The 22,015-nt window shown below is 39.6% G+C and overlaps 1 protein-coding gene across 2 annotated transcripts in view; it reads left to right on the forward strand.

Annotated features, from left to right (window-relative positions):
• Positions 1–747: 747 nt before the first annotated feature.
• STAM (signal transducing adaptor molecule) overlaps positions 748–22,015 on the forward strand; it is a 79,929-nt gene continuing 58,661 nt past the window's right edge. Inside the window, exon 1 of one of the 2 annotated variants that reach the window (XM_045466263.1) lies at positions 748–1,633. In XM_045466263.1, the coding sequence (XP_045322219.1) occupies positions 1,594–1,633 (40 nt within the window). In that variant the 5' untranslated portion in view covers positions 748–1,593. The remainder of the gene's footprint in view (positions 1,634–22,015) is intronic. The other variant, XM_045466262.1, reaches the window with a different exon arrangement.

Consider the following 22,015-nt stretch of genomic DNA (forward strand, 5'->3'; position numbering starts at 1 on the left):
TCACAACCCTATGATTGTTTCTGCTTCTCACAGATGAGAAAATAAAATTGAGGCACCAGGAGGTGATGTAATTTATATTGGGCATTTTAGTGGTGAACGACGCTTTGATATTAGAAGCCACGTTGCCACGAACACCGTTGTTCGTGTTCTTCAAGACTGTCTTTAGGATAAATTCCAAAAAGTAGAATTGCTGGGTCCAAAGGTGTTCCTACTTTTGTAACATCCTTTCAAATAGTTCCTTTAGGAAGACTATATTAATTTAGCCTTCAGTCCCTGTCTGAATGGGCGCAAGGTATCCGGACACTACTTGAATTTGCGTTTTTCACTTTCAGAAGTGAGATTTCGTTCGCCATGGAGTTTTGTAAGCCCGCCTTGAATAGTGATCCCGTCGCCGACAAGTTGGAAATATTTGTTTACACGCTACGTGTGTTAAGTGCTCTAACCGGAGATACGATTCACATAATTCCAATTTATGCGCAAGCTGCTCTGAAGTTGGTTCCAAGTGGGACACAAAACCCCCGGAAGCTGCTTAAAATTTCTACGTGACATAAACGCAATTTGTTAAAGACTTAAAAATAAAGTTACCAAGTCAACATTCTGAGGTGCTAGGACTCCCTCATCAATTTCTAGCTCCATTTCTCAGTTGGTTTTGCTTTGGATTTTTTTTTTTTTTTTGGCTGGGTCTGGGAAGCGGGGCGGGGACGGCTCTCGCAGACATTCCTGGGGCGTGAAACTGATTTTCCAATCGCCACAACTGCTCAGTGACTGCACAGTTCGTCAGGCGCGCCAACGCCCAGCTAGAAGTGCTTTCCACAGAGACTCAGAAGCCAAGCGTCCGGGGACTCTCGGGAAGGTGCCAGCGTTACCTCAGCCTCTCCGAGGGAGCCGCGCGCCCTGACACTCCCCTCTTTGAGGATTCGGGCCAATCGGTTCAGCTCACATGACTTCATCCAAGCAAGTTTCTTGTCACCTCGGGCAGCGAACTGAACTCACGGCTTTTTGACTTAGCTGACCCCCAAAGAAGGAGTTTCCGTCCCCCCTCAAGAGGGACTATAAAATCATGACAACTGACCGAGCCAGGGCCGAGTACGGGGTCTGGCTCAATCCTCACGCGACCCTTTTTCTTTCTCGGTCTCTGATTCACGCCTGGGCTCGGTAGTCGTCTTCGGTGCGCCTGGAGGACCCCGTCCTCCGGAGACTCCTGGCCAAAGCAAAAGCAGCAAACACAGGCATTATTCCTACTCTCGCGCACGACCGATCGAAAGTGGGGGTCCGGGAGAGGGGACTCTTTGGTGGGGCCTGATTTGGCGGGGCAGGTTCCGGGCAGGTCCTGAGTAGGCAGCGCCGAGGTCGCCTAGGTTCCCGACAGGCTCCGCGCGGCGGGGGCCTTACCTGCTCCCCCGCTGTTGCCGCCGCCGCCGCCGCCGCCGCTGCCGCGGTTGCTGGGGGTCGGTGAGAGGTGGAGCTGTCGCCAAGCCCGTGGAGTCCGTCTGTGTTGCTGTTTTTGCCTGAGGAGTCTTCCTTCCGAGGTCGCTCCCCGACTCCCGTGGTGTCGAGGGGGAGTCCCTGCGGACGCCTGGGCACGCAGCGGAGATGCCTCTCTTTGCCACCAATCCCTTCGATCAGGATGTTGGTAAGTGCTTTTGCCGCTCCCTGTCCGCCCCGCGCCGGAGTGCAAGCCCACCCTGCCTGCTGTGTGCGGGTGCCCCTGACCCGCTGGCCGGGGCTGAGTGCTTCTCCTTTCCCGAAGCTCCTTCTTAAGAGTTTGGAGGAGGTTGGGGGCTTGGCTCACCCTCTTTGAAAGAAATGGGACTCTGAGAGCCTGCGAAATGGGCCTCGGACTAGCACTGTGGGTTTCAAAAGAACTGCTTCTGATGTCGAGGGCCTCGGAGGAACAGCTGGTGTAGCATCTGGTGCTGGGACAGTGCTTCTGGAAGAAGAGAGTTTGAGAGCCGAGCAATATGTCACCTAGGGTAGGATGATAAGCCCTCCAATAAAGTGTTTTCCCTGGACAAATGTTAAACGTTTGGAATAGAATGTTTTGGGTTAGTTTCCTTAGGGGATTAAAAAATTTTTGTTGACTGTAGCGAGAGGAGAGAGAGCTTCTGGTGCAGGGTTGATTCTCAAAAATGTTAGGAGAGATGCAAATGGAATGCTTGGAAACGACTGAAACCGAATTTAGGACCGGAACCACTGTGTTGCATTTTTTTAGCCTGGCTCTCAGTACTTTAAGAGGCGTGGAAGAGAACCTTAAATCTGAGAATGTTAATTCGTTTTGATTTTGAAATGCCTTTTTTGTTTTGTTTTTCTGTTTTCTGAATCGTTGGTCTTAGGTCCTCATCGTACCGACTCAACAGGTTAGTTTTTTGTTTGTTTCTGGTCTGAGGGTAATAATTACAGGACTTTGAGTTTCCTGGAGAAGAATTTTGGGGTGATCTGAATGCACTTAGGAACCAGTTTGGCATATAAGTGTGGAATGAAAGCAAGCCGTATACCATGACTAACTACCGTAGTAAAGAAATATAAGGACACCCTTTTAGACTTGCTTTTTATTTTTTAGTATAATTTAGTTACAAAAGGTAGGTGTTGAATTTTGCTTTTTAACTCTTCCTTAGAGTATGTCACTGAGTCTTGGAGGTTTGGGTTAAGACTAGAAAGGAGTTCACTTGGCCACTGCCTAGCTTGTAGTGAAATCATAGGCAAGTCACTTAAGCTCTCTGAGTCCCAGGGTGCTCATCTTTAAAGAGTGGAAAAACACATTATTTTTGTGATCAATGAAATAACATGTGTAGAGGGTCTACTACGGTGCCTTTCTATAGTAGTCACCTACCAAATGATAGCCCTTTTTGGTTCCAGTTTCAATGAATGTCCTAAATCAGCAGTGGGTGGAACTTTAGAGATAGCCAATAATACTTAATAAATAATTGGAAAATCACGTTTAATTCAGTAGGCACTTAGCACACAGTCAGATCCCTGACTCACAGTAGTTCAACTTAACGATTTTCAAATTTAGCATGGTGTGATAGCGATATGCATTCAGTAGAAACTGTACTTTGAATTTTGAATTTGGATCTTTTCCCGGGAGAGCCAGATGCAGTCGGTATGATCCCCTCTCGTGATGCAAGGCAGTGGCTCCCATCTGCAGCTCCCAGTTAGCCGTGCAACCATGAGGGTAAACTCCCCATATACTTAGAACCATTCTGCATCCGTACAACCGTTGTTTTTCACTTTCAGTACAGTATGCAATAAATTACGTGAGATAATCAACATTTTACTATAAAATAGGCTTTGTATTACATGATTTTGCCCAACTGTAGGCTAATGTAAGTTTTCTGAGCACATTTAAGGTAGGCTAAGCTAAGCTGTGATGTTTGGTAGGTTAGGTATATTAAATGCATTTTTGACTTAGGATATTTTCAGCTTACTGTGGGTTGAGAGCTAACCCCTCATAAGTCTAGGAAGATCTGTATTTACAGGACACTGCCTCGGTGACATAAGAGAGTGATGAATAAGACATGGTTGCTGCTCTCAAGCAGTTTTATAACATTACAGTAATTTCTAGGGCAAATGTTCAAAATAATTTTTTTTTAAGTTTATTTATTTTGACAGAGAGAGAGAGATGGGGGAAGGGTAGGGAGGGAGAGAGAGAGAATCCCAAGCAGGTTCCGTGCTGTCAAAGCGGAGCCTGATGGAGGGCTTGAACTCACAAACCTTGAGATCATGACCTGAGCTGAAATCAAGAGTCAGATGCTTAACTCCTGAAACAATTTCTTAATATCTGCTTCTTTGGTTTCCAGAACTTTTATCTAGTTTTCATGGCTGTATATAATCTAGTTTTCAACTACATTCACTTTTATATCCTACTGACTTTTTGAACACACGTTTATATTGGGGTTAAACAAATTTCTTAAAGTCAGACTCTATCCCAGTACCTTTACCACCCAATTCAAACACAGGCTCTGTCAGCCTTTATACTTTCACTTGTATTATTATGGCTTCCAAATTGCTGCACGTGCTCATGATTAAAGGCCAGCTCTGGGTCCAACTCGTTTTTGAATCATTTCCTGATTACTCTAGCCTAAAGTTTCTTAGTGACACTTGACATTTTGGACCAGATAAATGTCTTTCTTTTGCAAGCCTATCCTGTGCAATGTAGGGAAGCCTATCCTGTGCAATGGAGGATGTTTAGCAGCATGCCTGACTTCTACCCAGTAGAGACCAGTGCGCCTACCCACCGTCCCCCCCCCCCCCCCCCATGATTTTAAAAGTTTTCTGACATTACTAAATGTCCCCTGGGGGCACAAAATAGCTCCCAGCTGAGAACCACTCTTTTAGCCTACTGGAATCTTTGCCCTTTTCCAAACTCCTGCAATGCTTTCTGTCTTCACCAAATTATTTAGTATTAAAGATAGTTATATTCTGTACTATGTTTCTTAATTATTTTATTAGTTGCAACATATTAGGCGCCTAATGTTCAATTGAGAATGTCTCACTTGAGCTTACTAGATAGTAAGCTTCTTGAGTGTAGGAACATTCCTTTGCTCCAGGAAAGCTTACTTTTTTTTTTAATTATATTTTACAGAGAGAGAGAGAATGTGTGCGGGGGAGAGGGGTGGGTTGGGGGGGGGGGGGGAGAGAGAGAGAGAGAGAGAGAGAGAGAATCGTAAGCAGTTTCCAGTGTCCTCACGGAGCTCCACTGTGGGACTCCATCGCATAATCATGGGATCGTGAACTGAGCCGAAATCAAGAGTTGGCTGCCCAACCGACCAAACCACCCAGGTACCCCTGGGGAAGCTTACTTTTTAAAGTTAGTCCGGTTCTGTATTTGGATTAATTTGCTCCACATGATCCATATATCAAAATATCATGAAAGGTTACCTAAGGAGACCTGTCAGAGACTCCCAGTAAGTAATTCTTGGAAAGAGTCCTTTAGACTCCCATGTTAACTTTTTTACTAGTATGATATGTAGAATACTGTGTGTAGAATAAATTTAACAACATTCCTTCTTCTTTGTCCATCAATGGTATGTGACATTAAAGTAGTCCTACTAACTCACTTGATTTAATTGTAACTTAATGTTGTATTTGTACTTCTTCAAAATTAACTGTCTTTAGCTTTATTTATAAACTGAAATGGTGAATCAGAAATTCATTATCTGATTTATGTAATGTAACATTTTATACAAAGAGGCAAAATACTGGTCATAGCTTTTTCCTGGAAGAAATGCTGAAATGTGTTGTTAGAATGTGAGCTCTAAGAGGACAGAGATTTTTGGTTTGCTCAGTACTGTATCCCAAGCATGTAGGCCACTGTCTGCACTAATAAAACATTCAGCAAACATTTATTGAATAAATTAATCTTATTTTGGATGTTGTGTTTCTTGCTCAGTTCAACTGTTGAATTACAACGATAACTTATTCTATTGAGCTTTTATTTCAAAGTCCCTAGTGACTTCCATCTTGCCAAATCTAATGGTCAATTCCTAGTCTCTTTGTTGATCTCTTAGTTTTCGTCTTTGATATACTTTATTCAGTTGGTTTCCAGGAAACCAAACTTTTTCTAATTTGCTGCTTAGCTCCATTTTAGTCTTTTTGGCTTTTCCTTTTGTGACCTTCAAATGTTGAACCAAACTTTAGGCTCAGTTCTAGAAATTCTTTTGACATTTTTCTTCTTGCAGTCTTACTAGACAATTTAACTTAGCATTAAGAATTCAGACCTTGGGGGCGCCTGGGTGGCTCAGTCGGTTAAGCATCCGACTTTGGCTCAGGTCATGATCTTGCAGTCCGTGAGTTTGAGCCTTACATCGGGCTGTGTGCTGACAGCTCAGAGCCTGGAGCCTGTTTCAGATTCTGTGTCTCCCTCTCTCTCTGCCCCTCCCCCGTTCATGCTCTGTCTCTCTCTGTCTCAAAAATAAATAAACGTTAAAAAAAAAAAATTTAAGAATTCAGACCTTGGAACTATACTGCTTGAATTCAATTCCTAACTTTGCTGCTTACCAGCAGTGACCTTGGGCTAGTTGCTTAGATGTTCTGTGCATCAGTTTCTTTATCTTTAATATGGGCTATTGAGGTAAATGGTTCTTGGTTTTCTTACCTAAACCTTCTCTTTTCTTCATTCTTGCCTGTTTCAGTAGACGGCACCATCGATATTCCTGTCACTCATCTCTAATGTCTAGCTAGGAGTCATCATTGATTCTTCTTCTTTTTTCACATTCCACATCCATTCTGTCAGTAAGATCTTTGGCTCTACTTTAATCACTTCTCCTTTCCTTACCATTATTATCTTACTAATCCAGTCATTGATATCTCTTTCATAGACTATGGCATGAGCCTTCTAGTTGGGCTGCACAATTGCCCCCTACAGTCAATTCTTATACAGTGATCTTTTAAAAATCTTAGATAATGTCATTTACTTGCTCAGAACCCTCCAGTAGCTTCCCATCAACTTACAGGGAAATGCAAATTCCTTATTGTGGCCTACATTTAGGCTCCTTCCTGTGTCTCTGATATGATTTTGATCTCCAGACTCTATCATTCTAAGCCTCTTGGGTCAGAACACTCTGAGCTCTTCCCTGCCTCTGTCTCTGTATTGTGCTGTCTTTTTTGCTTGCAATGCCTTCCCCCCCAATATTTGAAGATCTTGATGTCCATTACATCCTTTAAGACTGTGTTCAAATGAGTTTCGAAGAGAAGCTTTCCCTAATTACTTTCTATAAAAAAATCCATTTCTACCCTCTCATTCTGTTTCCTTTTTCCATTTTATTTTTCTTTATGGTATTCAACTACTTGACATTAATTGATTGTTCCCTGTATAAAATACAAACTCCACAGAATGAGAAAATTTCATTTCTAATTTTTTTTTAACGTTTATTTATTTTTGAGACAGAGAGAGACAGAGCATGAACGGGGGAGGGGCAGAGAGAGAGGGAGACACAGAATCTGAAACAGGCTCCAGGCTCTGAGCTGTCAGCACACAGCCCGATGTAAGGCTCAAACTCACGGACTGCGAGATCATGACCTGAGCCAAAGTCGGATGCTTAACTGACTGAGCCACCCAGATGCCCTGAGAAAATTTCATTTCTATCCCTAGTATCTTAGGGACAGTATCTGATACATAGTAGGCAGTCAATAAGTATTTATCAAATAATGAATTACTGATTTTTTTTTTTCATCTCCAGTCTTATATTTCTATTGGGTATTTTGTTATCACCTAGAAATCAATCTATCAGAAAACTGAACTTATTTTCCAGTCTGGTTCTACCTTCATTATATGGTAAATATTTTACACTGTATTAGTTGTCTTGATTTGAAACCCTAGAGGCATCTCTGAATTATTACCCTGCCTCTTCTAAACCATATCTTTGTTTTTGTGATAGTACTTTTGCATTCCTAATCAGAGTACTTTGGACCAGTTCATATCCTATAGACTTGGACATGGTTTTAGTCTGTTTTGTTAGTCCATTCAGGATCATAAATCACAGCCAGTTTAATTTTCATAAATGTTAATGCTACATTATTCTCCTGCAGTATGGTGTGATGGAAAGACCTTGGGCTCTGGGTTTAAATGGCAGCTGCAGCATTTGCTGTTAATTAATGGGCACGGTATGGACATGAACAAGTACAGAAGCCCTCTGCGTTCACTTTCCACCTTTGTAAATAGGGATAAAAATATCTACCTCATGGAGTTGTTATTAGGAATATTTATAAAAATACATGATGTTCTGATTCTTTTTTAAAAATTTTTTTTAACATTTATTCATTTTTGAGAATGAGAGAGACAGAGCATAAGCGGGGGAGGGGCCGAAAGAGAGGGAGACATAGAATCTGAAGCAGGCTCCAGGCTCCGAGCTGTCAGCACAGGGCCTGACGTGGGGCTTGAACTCATGGACTGCGAGATCATGACCTGAGCTGAGAGCCGAAGTCGGACGCTTAACCGACTGAGCCACCCAGGTGCCCATGATATTCTGATTCTTTACTGGAAATGAATATGCTTCAAATCTGGCTTGTTCAAAATCATATTTAAACTTTCCTTAAGTATTCTTTTCTTCTGTGCTGATGACTGGTACTTCAGTTTAGTCATGTATGTCTAGATTCTTGGGAGTCATTCTTGACTTCTGTAGTTGTAATTTTCTACGTTCCAGACAACAGACACATATGGTCTACTCTGTGCCAGCACACGGATCATGCCCTTAAGGATTCTGGTGTTGCTGTAATCTCTGAGCTTTATCTTCCTAACAGGTCTTGAATCCACATTCATTTTCCCTCCATTCATTCTTCCCCTCCTTTCTATTCTCATTGCCACTGCTAGGGCAGGTTTGGGTCCCTGAGCTCTTAGATGAGTACATTAGCCTCCAACTGTTATCCCTGCCTCCAGTCTGTCCCCAGGAATTTTCTAGGTGGTTGATCATGATATTTCGAAAATATAATATAATCATATGGCTCCAGTGATTACGGCATTTCAGTAAATCTACAGCTTTCACAGGAATTTGACTTTTCAGCCTAGAATGTAAAACTTGTTAGCATTTAGCTCCTTTCTTACCTCTTCATCCTCACGTTCCACTTTTGTTTCTCAAGGCATGTTTCTTTGTTGGTTTTATACCACTGCTTTTTCAGGTGTGGATCCTCTGGCCTGGCATAGCCTTCTCTTCGTTAGTTTTCATTAGGGTTGTTTTAAGGATATGATACATGTAAAGCACTTAACACAGTACTTGCTATAGTAAGTAATGGACAAATTTTAGCTTCTCTTATGATAAAGTTAGAAATAGCTGTGGAGCCTCTAGAGACTACTCAGATTCTAAGGGATGGGATTAGTTACTGTGAAAACATGCTTGGGGAGAAATGTGAAAATTTAGAATACAGGTCTATTAAAGGTCTGATAACCACTGGGTTAAGAAATTATACTCATTGTTTCTTCTGTTTTAATTTTATTTATCCTGTAAGGTTTTCTTTGTATAGCTTTTTAGGTTTTCATTTCTATTTTGTGCTTTTCTCTGAGATGCTTCCATGCTGTTCTTTTGACGCCTACTGATTCCTTTCTGGTTAGTAGAGCTTCAGATTGCTTTTCTTTGTAAACACAGTTTCTAGTGGTCAGCAGGACTAGGGACATAAGATGAAACATTTTTGAAAAATTGATAACCATAATCTCAAAAAGACAATAATTTCTTTAAGTCTTGCTTTCTCCATTAGCTCTTTTTGATGAACTATTACATCTCCAAACTGATTGACCTTTTTTCCCCCTATAGCCGGAACATGATGGGCAATCATCCTGTCAGCATTTCTTACCTTCCCAAATCTTTTATTAAATTGTAAAAAATGTTTATTTTAGAGAGAGAGAGAGAGAGCAAGCACACACAAGTGGGGAGAGGAAGAGAGAGAGAGAATCTTAAGCAGGCTCCATGCTCAGTGTGGAGCCTGACGTGGGGCTCCATCCCATGGCTCTGGGATCAAGACCTAAGCTGAAATCGGGAGTTGGACGTTCAACTGACTGAGCCACCCAGGCGCCCCGATTTAGCATAGTTCTTAAGGGCCCTAGGATTTCCATAATGATGAACGAGCTTTGGCTTCAATTTAGACACCAGCTGCATTAGCCTCTAACAGGAGGGTCAGCCTGTCTTTCAAAGCTTTGAAGCTAAGCATTGACTTCACTCTAGCTATGAAAGTCAGAATTGGCATCTTCTGCCATAAGGCTGTTTTGTCTACATTGAAAATCTGTTTAGTGTAGCCACCTCCGTTATCTTAGTTACATCTTCTGGATAACTTGCTGCAGCTTATACTTCAGCACTTGCTGTTTCACCTTGCACCTTTGTCTTATGGACATGGCTTCTTTCCTTAAACCTCATGAAAACTCTGCTATCTTCTAACTTCTGCAGCTTCCTTACCTTTATCAGCCTTAATAGAATTTGAAGAGAGGACATTCCTCGGGGTGAGGCTTTGACTTAAGGGAGCTTTGTGGCTGATTTGATACTCTCTCCAGCCACTAAAACTTTCTCCATATCAGCAATAAAGCTGCTTCACTTTCTTATCATTTGTGTGCTGGAGTACTAGAGTAGCATTTTCAATTTCTGTCAAGAACTTTTCCTTTGCATTCACAACTTGGTTAATTGTTTGGTTCAAGACACCTAGCTTTTGACCTTTCTCAGCTTTTGACATACCTTCCTTACTAAGTTGAATCATATCTAGTTTTTTATTTAAAGTAAGAGATGTGGCTCTTCCTGTCACTTGAATACTTAGAGGTGATTGTTGAGTTATTAATTGGCCTAATTTCAATATTTTGTGTCTCAGGGAATAGGGAGGCCCCAGAAGAGAGAGAGAGCGACGGGGGGGGGGGGGGGGGGGGAAGGAGGGAGAGAGATGGGGGAATGGCCATTCAGTGGACAGTCAGAACATACACATTTATGTATTAAATTCATTGTCTTACTATGGACGTGATTTGTGATGATCCAAAACAGTTAACAGTTGCAACATCAAAGATCACTAATCTTTGTATTCAGGCATACCTTGAAGGTATTGTGGGCTGGGTTACAGACCACTGTAATAGAGTGAACATATCAATAAAGTGAGTCAAATGAATTTTTTTTGTTTCCTGGTGCATGTACAAGTTATGTTTATACCATACCGTAGTCTATTAAATGTGCAATAGCATCACTCCTAGAAAGTAGTGCATACATCTTTTTTTTTACAAATTTTTTTTTAATGTTTATTTTTGAGAGAGAGAGAGAGAGAGAGAGAGAGAGAGCAAGCAGGGGAGGGGCAGAGAGAGAGGGAGACACAGAGTCTGAAGCAGGCTCCAGGCTCTGAGCTGTCAGCACAGAGCCTGATGTGGGGCTCGAACTCATGAACTGCGAGATCATGACCCGAGCTGAAGTCGGACACTCAACCGACTGAGTAACCCAGGCACCCCAGTGCACACATTTTAATTAAAAAGTGCTTTATTACTAAAAAATGCTCACCATCATTTAAGCTTTTAGCAAATCATAATCACTAATCACAGATCACTGTAACAAATATAATAATGAAAGAGTTTGAAATATTGCAAGAATTATCAAAATGTGACACATGGAAAAATGGTGCTGATAGACTTGCTCGAAGCTTGGTTGTCACAAACCTTCAATTTGTAGAAAAAGCATTATCTGCAAAGTGCAATAAAGTGAAGTGCAATTAAACAAGCTTTGTATTAGGGTAAGGATAATCTGGGGATAAAGTGAGATCATTATGAAGCTTTGAATTCTTTAGAAGCAAGTCTCTGTTTTTGCTTGTCACTTTTACCTTGCCTACGAACCCTGTTTTTGTCTTAGAAAATAGTTTTGATTTTGCTGTTCACAAAACCATGTTGAATTGTTACTGATAGTTTTTGTTCATCCGATTTAAAAATATTTGCGGTTTTTGTCACTGACAAAGAACTGTGCTATTGCTCTTGTTGATTGTGAGGCAGCATCGATAAAGAATTTGAATAGTTCTAGAGTTCTGAAATGGGTTGCATTTCTGATCTGTAGAAGTTTGAGTCAGATCCTGATCCTGTTTATACGTTGGAAAGTAAGAAGGTAGGTAATTCACGAGTTTTCAGCAAATCTGCTGACGTACTCCTGGGTACAACTTAATTCAGAACTGTAAGATCATACTCTGTTAATGGTTATAAGCAGTTTATATTTGATCAGACATAAAAATATCATTTCTAGTTAACTATTGAAGTTTTAGTAAGTTTTTTTTTTAAGTTTATTTATTTTGAAAGAGAGAAAGAGCACGCTTGCATATGAGAAGGGAAGGGGCAGAGAGAGAGAGAGAGAGAGAGAGAGAAGGAGAGAGAGAGAATCCCAAGTAGGCTCCACACTGATGCAGAGCTTGAACTCACGAACTGTGAGATCATCACCTGAGCCGAAATCAAGAGTCAGATGCTTAACTGAGCCACTCAGGCATCCATAAGTTTTAATAAGCTTAGCTATTATATTTTTAAATAAGATGGTAGAATTTAAGTGTTTTCTTGTTTTTGCACCATGTTTTTAAATGCATAAATGCACTATGCTTTTTAAAAGGCTTGCTTGGCTACCAGTCAGTAAGGATGATGAATAAATTATTTAAATACACTGTCAGATCAAAGTAATGACTTGATTTCCTTTTCTAAGATGAAGTAAATGTTAGAGTGGAGGATATTGATCAGGATGAGTCACTCAGTTTTCTTTGTTTCATAGGGGTTGGGGATCCATAGGGTCTCCTCAATTAGAGGAGGGTCTAATAGAGGTTGGGTCTCGCTGGGTCTCCTCAATTAGAGCAGTTCTACTTGGATTTGGTTTACAACTGAGTTTCTTTGAAGGTAAGATTTTCTTATAAAAGAATATTGAATGAGAGTGTGTGATCTTTGTCTATGTTAATGAGATGACTCAGCATGGAAGCTGGTCACTCTAGCTTAACCTTGTGATTAGATGGTTGAGACTTTGAATCATAGGATATTAGCCAGATCCCCAGGGAGGAGTAGGAGGCCTGGAGATTGAGTTCCAGGAGGTGGCTTCATAACTTCGTAACGAAATGCCAATAAATGCTCTAGACACCAAATCTTGGTTGAGCCTCCTTGTTGGTGTTGCACATTTATGTTCCAGGAGGATGATGTGTCCTGAGGATACAGAGGCGTTGGGTTTGGGATTGTTCCAGACCTTACCCTGTGCAAGAATCTCTTCACTGGCTGGTACAGATTTGTATCTGTTGTAATAAAACTGTAATCATAAGTACTTTTCTGAGTTCTGAGTTGTTGCAGTGAATTAATGAACCTGAGGGGGATAATGGGAACCCTTGAATTTGTAGCCAGTTGATCAGAAGTGCATTTGACCTGGGAACCCCTGCGCTTGTTGCTTTTGTGTGAAGTGCGGGGAAACTTGTGGAGTTCTGTGCCCACAGCTCTGAACAGAACAGAAGGTAGCATCACAGTTACATTGTGGAGGGTTTCCTGTACTGAAAAGTAAAATTTGAAAATTATTGAAGTAGATGCTATTAAAGGTCTCTGTGTTTCTGTGACTTTTATGGATTCATATTGTGATTGCATAAGTTTAGTATTTATTAATTACTTAGGCTGAGAACATGAATATTGAAAAAACTGCCCAAAATAGAAATGGTTGTTGTTTTCAAGGGATTTACAGTATATTATGTAAGCTTGAACAGTGACAGGTAAATTTGACTCAGTTATCCTTTTGGCATACCCGCAGCCCAAATGAAATTAAATAGCATTTCAACATTTGCTTTCTAAATAACCTGTTTAGTTTCCAAAGTACTGTTCATTTCTCATTCTGTTTTCTTCTTTTCCCCTTTCAAACTATTTTCACATATGGGTAGTGTTCATTTTTGTCTGAAAGTCCAGCTCTGGTTAGGTTATTTATTTGCTGGAAACTTTATTGGCTGTTTCTTGAATTAAGACAAACACAACATCTTGTATTTTAGGTTTTTGAGTGATTCCAACCTTTCACAACATAGTCTCTATTGTATCTAGCCTAGATTCTTTGTTATGCTTCTCTTCTGTTTTTATAACTTCACTCTTTACTGTATTTACTGTATATTTACTATACTTAAATAGAAACAAAAGAGTTTGCTATTAATCCTGTTCTCTTCTTAGTTTCTAAGTATATCAAGAAGCCTTTCCGGTTTCTCTTTCTCTCTCCCCCCCAGGTCTTTACCTTTTTTTAAGCTTGCTTGGGCTTTCCATTTTTTTCTGTGACACTTTTTCTGTCATCTATTTAGGTCTCTATCGGCTGGTTTCATTTCTTTTTTTAGAGTCGAAGCTACTTCAGATGGAGCCTGGCATAGATTAGAAACTTATTCCATTTTGTTGAATGTCTGTCCAAATTTTGTAATTTCCTGCAAATAAGTTACCTAACCAAGATCTCAGATGTATTGGACATTTGTATTCTTATACAAGGAATTCATTTGTGTGAATAACCTGCTTTTGTTATTTTCCCTATTCGAAGATGGTAGGATGATTAGGTATAGGTACCCACTACTCGTTGGTGACAACTCACTGCCAGCGTCTGGTGGCAGTGACTGACTAGTAGGTGTTGCTCTATCCCTTGGGGCTGTGCTGTGGATCAGAAGTTGTCAGCCTGCAAAGAATTTGGACAGAGTTGGCTGCTTGCTCTTTTCTGCTTTAAACCAACTCTGATCTCCGGCTCTCAGTAGTAGATCAAAATGGAGGAAATGAGTATCATTGTTGAACCAGGCTGCAGGGCATTGAGGGGATGTGGGGAGCAGGAATTTCACTGTCATCACCAAGACCAACCCTTACAGGTAAGAATCTTGGTGTGGATCAGGCCTCTCACTCCTAACCCATCTTAAGTTAAAAAAAAATGAAAATGTTAGTTGGGATCATGATGATGCTGTCTTTTAAACTATCTGTTCTTAAATTACAGTGCTCCCGTCAAGACAGATTATGTCTACTTCTGTACAGATTTTGTTTCAGATTTCTTTTGAAATTTTTTCCCTCCTACATAGGCTCTTGTTTATTCTAACTTGCCTTATTCTGTTTTTTTCTCTTTTTCTTTTTTCTTTTTTTTTTTTTTTTTTGTTTTCTGTATTTGTTTTGTCTTTTCTTGTATCTTCTATGTTAGAAGATTCTCTCAGATACGTGATAATACTTGGTTGTTTGCCCGTGGTTAATACCAGAGAAATAGAAAACACTTCAGAAGCCGTAATCATGTGGTTAGGCCTTCTAAATTGAACTTCATTATAGGTTGCTGTGGTATGCCATTTACTGTGGAACTTCCCTCTACCCCTTCATATCATGATCTTGAGTGTGTTTAGGTGTTTCCTGTTGGGCTGACCTGGAATCCCCAGAGAGCAGTCCTGTAAGGTGAAGGTACAAATGAAGGTGAGGGGGTAGAATAGAATAATTTCTCAGAGGGCAGATATTTGATGCAGGACGGGGGTAGGATTCAAGACCACCCACTCCCAGCCCCCCAGTTCTAGAATTCACCAGGACTCATAGGACTCAACATAGAACAGCTACGATTTATTACAGTGAAAGGACCCAAAGTTCAGTCAGCAGAGGGAAAGGGCACATGAATGAAGTCCGGGAAAACCAGACACAAGCTTCCTTGGGTCCTCTGCATAGGATATAGTTAATTGCCCCAGCAGTGAGTTGTGACAACATGTATGAAATATTGCATCCAGGGACGTTCATTAGAGACTCAGTGCTTGGGCTTTTATTGGGAGCTGATCTTGTAGGCATACTCTGCTTGGCACGTAACCCAAACTCCCACAAGGAAAGCAGGTATTCAGCAAAAACCATAGTGTTGTACGTTTGTACAACCAGTTTAGACATAAGGAGTCAGTCTTCTCAGTTCTGTGAATGGTGGGAACTTTCCCTAAACCCAAGTTCCTGTACACAGACAATGCTTGTAAGCAGGCCCTTTAAAGGATACCAGTCAGGAAGGCCTCTGTGTTAAACTCTTTTTTTCACAGCAAGTATCAGCATTCATGCAGTTGCTTAATTCATCTATTTATTAATTTTTTAAAAATGGACTTTAGTTTTTAGAGTGGTTTTATTTTTTTTTTTATTTTTTATTTTTTTAACATTTATTTATTTTGAGACAGAGAGAGACAGAGCATGAATGGGGGAGGGTCAGAGAGAGGGAGACACAGAATCCGAAACAGGCTCCAGGCTCTGAGCCGTCAGCACAGAGCCCGACGCGGGGCTCGAACTCACGGACCGCGAGATCGTGACCTGAGCCGAAGTCGGCCGCTTAACCGACTGAGCCACCCAGGCGCCCCTAGAGTGGTTTTAGATTCACAGAAAAATTCAGCAGAAGGTAAAGAAATTTCCTATATCCCTCCTGCCCCCACATACGCACAGCTTCCCCAACTATCAGCATCTTGCAGCAAAGTGGTATATTTGTTGTAGTTTCTTAACCCACATATGCCCGTCATCATCACCCCAATTCCACAGCTTACATTAGCATTCACTTTTGGTGTTGTATCTGCCAAGGGTTTTGACAAATACATAATAACATGTGTCTACCGTTGTATGCAGAGTAGTTCACTGCCCCACACAACCTGTGTGCCCCCCCGTTTCTCTTCCCCTCCCTCCAGCTCCTGGCAACCACTGATTTTTTTTTTTTTCACTGTCTCCATAATTTTGCCTTCTTTCGAACGTCATATAGTTAAAAACATGCAGTATCTGGTTTTTTCACACTGGCTCCTTTCACTTAGTAGTACGCCTTTAAAGTTTGTTGTGTCTTTTAATGGCTCGTTAGTTCATTTTTATTTTTTTAGCACTGAATAATATTTCATTGTTCTAATGTACCTTATTTTATCCATTCATCTACTGAAGGATGTCATGGTTGTTTCCAAGTTTTGGGAATTATGAATAAATCTGCTGTAAATATTCCTGAACATGGAATATCTTTCCATTTATTTAATTCTTTGATTTCTTTCATCATAGTTTTGTAGTTTTTCTCATATAGATCTTACACATATTCTGTAGATTTATACTCATTTTATTATTTTTTTAATGTTTATTTATTTGTGAGAGAGTGAGATAGAGTGTGAAAAGGGGAGGGGCAGAGAGAGAGGGAGACAGGCTCTGAGCTATCAGAAGCAGGCTCCAGGCTCTGAGCTATCAGCCCAGAGCCTGACGCGGGGCTCAAACTCCTGGAATGAGAGATCATAACCTGAGCCGAAGTTAGACACTTAACCAATGACTGAGCCACCTAGGCACCCCAAGTATTTTATTTTTTTGAGTGCTAATATAAATGGTATTGTGTTTTTAATTTAAACTGACACTCGTTTGTTGCTCTTATATAGGAAAGCTATTGACTTTTCTATAATTAACCTTGTATCCTACAGTTTTACCAAAATCATTTATTATTTCTAGGAATTTTTGTTGTTGATGATGTTTTTGGATTTTCTACATAGATGAACATGTCATCTGTGAAGAAAGACAAATTTATTTGTTCCTTCTTAATCTGAGTACTTTATATATATGTGTGTGTGTGTGTGTGTGTGTGTGTGTGTGTGTGTGTATGTATGTGATGTATCTGGTTTTTTTTTTTTTTTTTTTTTTTTTTTGCATCAGCTAGGACTTCCAGTATGGTGGCAAAAAGATATGGTGAGAGAAGACATCCTTGCCTTATTTCTCATCTTAGTGGTAAAGCTACTAGTGTCTCACCATGAAATATATTAACTATAGATGTTTTTGTAGATGTTCTTTATCAAGTTGAGGAAGTACCCTTTATTCCTAGATGGCTGAGAATTTTTATCCTGGGTTGTTAGACTTTGTCAGATGCTTTTTCTGAGTTTATTGATAAGATCATGTGATTTTTTTCTTCTTTAGTTGTCAGTGAGATGGATTACATTTATTGATTTTTGAATACTGACCCAGCTTTGCATACCTCGGATAAATTCCATTTGATTGTGAAGTGTAATTCTTTTTTATATATTGTTGGATTTGATTTGCTAATATCTTGTTAAGAATTTTGCGTCTATGTTCATAAGAGATTCTAGTCTATAGTTCTTTTTCCTAGTAATGTTTTTGTCTGGTTTGGTAGTAGGGTAGTATTGTTTTCATAGAATGATTTCCTGTTTCTGTCTTCCAGATGAGATTGGAGATAATTGGTATAATTTTTTCTTTAAATGTCTGGTAGAATTTAACATTAACTTCTCTGTGCCTGATGCTCTCTGTTTTGTAAGGTTATTAATTATTGGTTCAATTTTTTTTTTTTTTTTTTTTTTTTGGTGAGAGAGAGCGTGCAAGCGGGAGAAGGAGACACAGAATCCAGGCTCCAGGCTCTGAGCTGAGAGCTCTGAGCCTGATGCAGGACTCGAACTCACAAACCATGAGCTCATAACCTGAGCTGAAGTTGGACACTTAACTGACTGAGCCACTCAGGCACCCCTATTGGTTCAGTTTTTTAAATGTGGTATTCAGATTGTCTTTTTTTTTTATGTGTATACTGTGACAGATGTGTCTTTCAAGGAATTGATCCACTTTATCTGAGTTATTAAATTTGTGGGCCTAGAGTTATTCATAATTCTCATTTGTGGTTTTCCAACACTGCTGAGCAGCTCTCTGCTTCTCAGTGGATAACTGACCAGTGTCCCACTAATTTAACTCAATTCTGACACTATCTATCTGCCTGGAAATAATGTCAGATCCTACAGGTTAAGGGCTCGGTCCCACAAGACTGTCCTTACTCTCCACTTCAGATGCCAATCAAAGTCTAGGATATGACCTGTGTTTCTTACTGATTGGCTATAAATTGGAGGTTCCCCTGATCCTCTCAATATTATTGAGCCATAGTAATGTTCGTATTACTTTAATGTTTGCGAGATCTGTAGTAACATCTCCTTCATTTCTGATATTAGTTATTTGTATCTTCTCTTTATTTTTTTCTTTTTCAACTATCAATTTTATCGATCTTTTCAAAGAACCAACTTTTGGTTGTATTGATTTTTCTCTATTTTCTTTTTTCAGTTTCATTGATTTCTGCTCTAATTCTTTTCTTCTGCTTATTTTGGATTTAATTTGCTCTTCTGGTTTTCTAAAGTGGAAGCTTATGTTAGTGATTTTAGATTTTTTTTCTAATGTATGCATTCAAAGCTGTAAACTTTTCCAGTATGCATAGATTTCAACTGTATCATATGAATTTGGTATGTTGTAGTTTCATTTTCATTTAGTTGAAAATATTTTAAAATTCTCTTGAGATTTCTTCCTTGACTGTGTATTACTTCGAAGCATGTTAATCTCCATATATTTTGTGATTTTCTAGCTATTTTTTTGTTAATAATTTTTCATTTAATTCCATTGTGGTCCTTGAGCAGACATTGTAAGATATCTAATCTTTTAACATTTATTAGCGTGTGTTTTATGGCCATGCAGTGTATTTTGGTGAATATTTCATGTAAGCTTAAGAATGTGTATTCTGCTGTTGTTGGATAGTCTGTAGATGCCAATTATGTTCACTTGTCTGATGGTATTGTTGAATTCAACTTTGTCCTTACTGATTTTCTGCCTGTTGGATTTGTCCATTTTTTTTGATAGAGGGCTGTTGAACTCTCCAATTATACTAGTGGCTTCATTTATTTATCTTTGCAGTTCTGTTACTTTTTGACATTGTTATTTTAACATTCTGTAATTAGGCATGTACATAGTAAGGATGTTAGGTCTTTTTTGGAGAATTAATCCCTTTACCTTATGTAATGCCTCTATCCCTGGTAAGTTTACTTGCTCCCAAATCTGCTCTGTCTAAAATTAATGTAGCTACTCCCACTTTCTTTTAATTGATGTTAGCATAGTATCTCTTTCTCCATCTCTTTATTTTTAATGTTTATGTGTCTTTGTATTTAAAGTGGGCTTCCAGTAGACAAAATATGTTGCATCTTGGTTTTTTTTTATCACTTTGATAATATTTGTATTTAGACCATTAACATTTAGACCATTAATGTGGTATTGTTGGATTAATATCTACCATATCTGTTACAGTTTTCTAGTTGTAGCCCTTGTTATTTTTTCCTATTTTTTCTTCCACTTTTTTTTTTTTTTTTTTTTGCCTTTTGTGACTTTAAGGCAACATTTCATATGATTCAGTCTTCTCACTTTTGTAGCATATTAATTAACTTCTATTTTTGCTATTTTTAGTGGTTGCTCTTTCAAATAACATACCACTTCACTGGTAGTGCAGGCAAGTGAAACGAATAATGAAATATTCATAGTTCCTCTCTCCTTTTCCTGATATCCTTGCTGTCATTTATTTCACTTTTATGGAAACACACATACACCCTATCCTATATCATTTTCTTCTCTCTGAAGAGCTCTTTTTTTAAACATTTTTTTTGCAAGGTGAGTTTATTGGCAACAAATTTCTTTAATGATTCTTTGAGAAAGTCTTTATTTCTGCTTTCCTCTTGAAGAATAATTTCACAGGGTACATAATAGGTTGATGGTTATTTTCTCTCATTGCTAACTATTTCACTCCATTTCCTCCTTGTTTGCAGGGTTTCTGAGATGTCAGATGTAATTCTTATGTTTACTCCTGTTTAGACAAGGTATTTTTTTCTGCTGATTTCTTTTTAAAAATTTTTTTTTTCAACGTTTATTTATTTTTGGGACAGAGAGAGACAGAGCATGAACGGGGGAGGGGCAGAGAGACAGGGAGACGCAGAATCGGAAACAGGCTCCAGGCTCCGAACCATCAGCCCAGAGTCTGACGCAGGGCTCGAACTCACGGACCGCGAGATCGTGACCTGGCTGAAGTTGGACGCTCAACCGACTGCGCCACCCAGGCGCCCCTCTGCTGATTTCTTTTTATATTTTTTTCTTTATCATTGATTTTTTGCAGCTTGAAAATGATATAACTAGGTGTAGTTTTTTGATATTTATTGTGCTTGGTGTTCTTGGAGCTTCCTGGACCTGTGGTTTGATGTCTGACATCGGTTTGGGGAAATGTTGAGTTGTTTTTGCTTCAAGTATTCTGTTTCTTTCCTCTCTGCTATTTCTTTATTTCTAGTGTTTATTTTGGGGTGGGGGCTGACATGGGGCTCAAACTCACAAACCTTGAGATCATGACCTGAGCCCAAGTTGGACGTCTAATCAACTGAGCCACCAGGCACCCCTCCTCTCTGCTGTTTCAATTATGTCTACGTTTGACTTTTTGTAGTTTCCTACAGTTCTTGGATGATCTGTTGCAGGTTTTTTTTTTTTTTTTTTTCTTCCAGTCATCTTTTTTTTTTTCTCTTGCTTTTCAGTTTTGGAAGTTCTTCTTGACATATGTGCAAGTCCAGAGATTCATTCTTCAGCCATGTCCAAGTCTGCTAATGAGTCCCATCACAGGCATTCATTTCTATTAGACTGTTTTTGGTCTCTAGCATTTCTTTTTGATTCTTTCTTAGAATTTCCTTTTTTTTTTTTTTTTTTTTTGCTTTTTTTCCATTTCTTTGCTTACAGTATGTTCTTGCATATTGTCTCCTTTTTCCTTTAGAGCTCTTAGCATATTAATCAGAGCTTTTAAAATTCCTTTTCTGATAATTCCAACATTTCCTGTCATGTGTGAATCTGGTTCTAATATTTACTCTTCAAACTGTGATTTTTGTTTTATACTGTGGCTTGCTGAAAGCTAGACAAGTTGTAATGGTAAGATGTTAGGTAAGAAGAAGTGTTCTGTAGTCTGGTGGGTAGGTAGTCTTTTAAAATGAGCCTTTGCCCCTGAGGTGTGAATTTCTCCCATGCTCAGCTTTTTCCTCCCTCTTAGGTGGGAAAGGATTGCCAGATGGGCTGCAATTGGGTAATCCCCTTACAAACATGAAGGCTGGAGCAGACTGGAGTTGGGAATTTCCTTTACCCTAGGTGGGTTAATCTCTGGTAAAACACTAGTTGGTTAGGTGCTAGTTAAAATAATTAACAGGTAGGCCTTGTTAAGAAGAGAATGCTCTGGTGTATCTCACAGTGGTTATCGTCTCCCTTCCTCTGCTGAAAAATAGAAAATTTTCTCTGGTGTTCACCTTGAGATCCTGGGAGAACTTATGGAAGTAAAATTTGCAAAAATGCAGTAACTCTCTTGTGTCCGGGCCCCTTTGGATTTTAACTCAGAATTGTGCACATTTAGCTTCCAGCAATTTGGCTGTTAAAATTTAGATCTATGGTACTGGTTTCTGGTGACGTTTCTGCTCACGGGTTTCTGCTCTGTTGTTTTTCTATGTATCCATCTATCTATGTGTCTCTGATTTTTGGGACAGCATTTGTCCTGTGATCCCACTTCTGAGGGATCTAAGAAGAGTTGTTTTCACTTTATTTAATAGCTTTTTACTTGGTTGGTTGGAGTGGTAACTTCCAAGTTCCTTAAATGCTGTACTGGAAACTAGAAGTAATTCGTTATTTTTGGTGCTTATGTGTCAACTGTGCCTGATGTCTCTTTATCAAGGAAACCTTTCTTTATCTTCAGAAAGCAAATCATTCATTTACTCAGGTGGGTGGGAGAGAAGTGGTTGCAAGAGCTTTCGAATAAGGAAGGCAAAGTAGGTACCTACCTACATTTCCCAGAGCATTAAC

This window comes from Leopardus geoffroyi, chromosome B4 (genome assembly GCF_018350155.1).
Source record: "Leopardus geoffroyi isolate Oge1 chromosome B4, O.geoffroyi_Oge1_pat1.0, whole genome shotgun sequence".
Classification (NCBI taxonomy): domain Eukaryota; kingdom Metazoa; phylum Chordata; class Mammalia; order Carnivora; family Felidae; genus Leopardus; species Leopardus geoffroyi.